At 36.8% G+C, this 2483-nt stretch overlaps 1 protein-coding gene across 2 annotated transcripts in view; it reads right to left on the bottom strand.

Moving 5' to 3' along the window:
* Positions 1-2483, bottom strand: part of SUSD1 (sushi domain containing 1) — a 107679-nt gene that overhangs the window by 96508 nt on the left and 8688 nt on the right. The window contains exons 1-2 of one of the 2 annotated variants that reach the window (XM_008585469.1): positions 1800-1918; positions 882-1061 (exon numbers count right to left, since the gene is read on the bottom strand). In XM_008585469.1, coding sequence (XP_008583691.1) covers positions 882-1061; positions 1800-1869 — 250 coding nt within the window. In that variant the 5' untranslated portion in view covers positions 1870-1918. Of the gene's footprint in view, positions 1-881; positions 1062-1799; positions 1953-2483 lie in introns of those variants that run through there. The other variant, XM_008585468.1, reaches the window with a different exon arrangement.

The following is a 2483-nucleotide window of genomic DNA, read 5'->3' on the forward strand; positions in this document are numbered from 1 at the left end:
GATATTTCCTTAAGATTATGTATACATAGCCAAAAACTAGTATAATCATAATAGTTGGAGATAAAGAGAAAGCCAAAAGTAACAAACAAAACAAAAGCCAACATCACCACAAAAGCAGAAGCAATACAACAGCGTGATTGAAAACACAACCTGTGAAAAGAATTCCTAGGTTCAAGTTTCAGCTCTACCACTAGTTGTAGGACCTTAAACAAATTACTTAACCTCTCTATGCCTTCACAGTGCATTTTCTCATCTGTAAAATGTGATGGTAATAGTGCCTACTCATAGGGATATTGTAAGGTTTGAAAGAGTATTATACAAAGTGGCTTAGAACTGCTCTTAGCACACAGTGCTATATGAAGGGTATTCAAAAAGTTCAGGGAAGGATTCATATTACCTTTCAATACTATTTTTCCATGAACTGTTTGATGTACCCTTGTATTTGTATACATAGTATGGTAAATATTCATAACATCAAAAAGCCAAGATCATGAATGAATGATGAAACACCAAAATCATTTCCATGAAAGTCAGGAATAAGAAAAGAATATTCATACTCAACACTACTAATGTTTGTTCTGAAAACACCAGCCAAGTGGTCAATCAAGAGAAAAACAAAAAAACAAAAACAAAAATTGAAGAAGAGAAAAACACATTTTCTAAATACAGAAAAATAATAGATGGAATTATCATTATTTGCAGATGATGAGATACTATTCCTGAAAATATCAAGATAATCAACTGAAAACCTACTAGAAATAAATAGAAATTTGCTAAATCTATTTAACTCATTTACTACCCGAAAGTGATATTTAAGAGAAAAATATGAAAGCACTCTCAAAATGGTATAAGCTGGGAGCCTGAATCTCTCAAAAACTCACCTTGGCAGTATAATTCTGGGGACTCCCATGTGCCCAGGGCTGTACAGCTTGAAATTGTGTCTTCTGGGACACTGAAAAATCCTTCTTTGCAAGTGTAATGAACCTGGCTGCCCAGCCTGGAAGTATAATTTCCTACAATATAGCCATCTGGGACCTCAGGAGGGGTGCCACAGTCTATTTCTGAAAATAAATTAATGTCAAATTCATTACTATGTAAATGTAAATTTTCAAAATTCATAATCTCTCTCCTCCTCTACCTCATTCCCCCTACACAGCCCCAAGCCATATTTCAAGTAGGCTATTTCATTTCACTTAACTTCTGGGCATGTATCCAATGATTGTCATTATTCGATCTCCTGGCCTTCCATAGGAAATAGCATCCATACATGCACAAAGCTGACAGAACTTGGCAATCAACCCTCAGCAATTCATAAAGAGAAACTTCATTCAACAAAGTGAAAATGTTGAATTACAAAATACTTTAAGATATTTGTACCTTTATAATTTTCAGGGTCACTTTGGAGATGCTGAGTCCTTACCAGATCAGCTATGGTTACTATCTAGCATAGTGGTTAATATAAGAATATATGTTAACTGCTAAAAATCCCTGAAATTTACTAATTTTAGCTTTTTAAACATGGCCCTTTCTATCTTCTTTATTTATTTATTTTTTTGCAGCTGGCCAGTATGGGGATACGAATTTATGTCATTGGTGTTATAAGTCTGAGCTCTAAACAACTGAGCTAACTGACCAGCCCTCTATTTTGATTATTTCATAGGTCATACAAATGTGCCAAGGAACAGATAATCTCTACCCACATCTCCAACACAGACCTACAAACACAGGCCCAGAGCAGGGGAAAGGCACCATCAACAGAATCTCACCTTGAGAGGCTGCATTCTTTGGCAGAAACCCACCTGTGCATGACGTGGCATCTCTGGTCGGGTGGAAAGGCTCAGGCCCATTCTTTGGCAAGTATCCATCCATACAGTAGCATTCAAAGCTCCCATGAGTGTTTGCACATCGTCCTCCATGCCTGCACAGGCCAGAAACTTCACACTCATCTATGTCTTGAGAACCATCCCAAATACAAGAAAAGGAGAGAAAAACAAAAAGAAAAAAAAAAAGGGTGGGGGAACATTGTGACAGTCATTCTCTCTCATTCTCGATCTACCCTTATAAATAGATGCATTTGTTTGCAATTATATCATGAACTTTATTTTACTCCTTAAGGGTTCTTCACATGTATCCTTCACATCCTGCGCACTGAAAACATAGGAAGCGCTCAAGAAATACTGGTCAATGTGTTCTAGGAATTTATAAAAACCAACAACCTTCACCAGCTCCCTAACACCCCTGTAAATGAACTCAAAAAAATATGCTAAAAAAAATCCAATTCCTATAAAATGAGAAGGGTCCCAAACTCATACCAAAATGTCCAGAGTTTCAGATAAAAACAATTTACACCAGAGTGAAAAATTCTAGGAATGGACAAACGGCTTTCGAGCTCATGAGCACAGGATGGGTGGCAGGTAGTAAAGGGGTAATTAAGAAGGGTCTCACTAATTTTACCAAGATTAGAAGGGCTCAAAACAGGCTTG

The sequence above is a fragment of the Galeopterus variegatus genome, unplaced genomic scaffold, assembly GCF_000696425.1.
Source record: "Galeopterus variegatus unplaced genomic scaffold, G_variegatus-3.0.2 Scaffold3586, whole genome shotgun sequence".
Classification (NCBI taxonomy): Eukaryota; Metazoa; Chordata; class Mammalia; order Dermoptera; family Cynocephalidae; genus Galeopterus; species Galeopterus variegatus.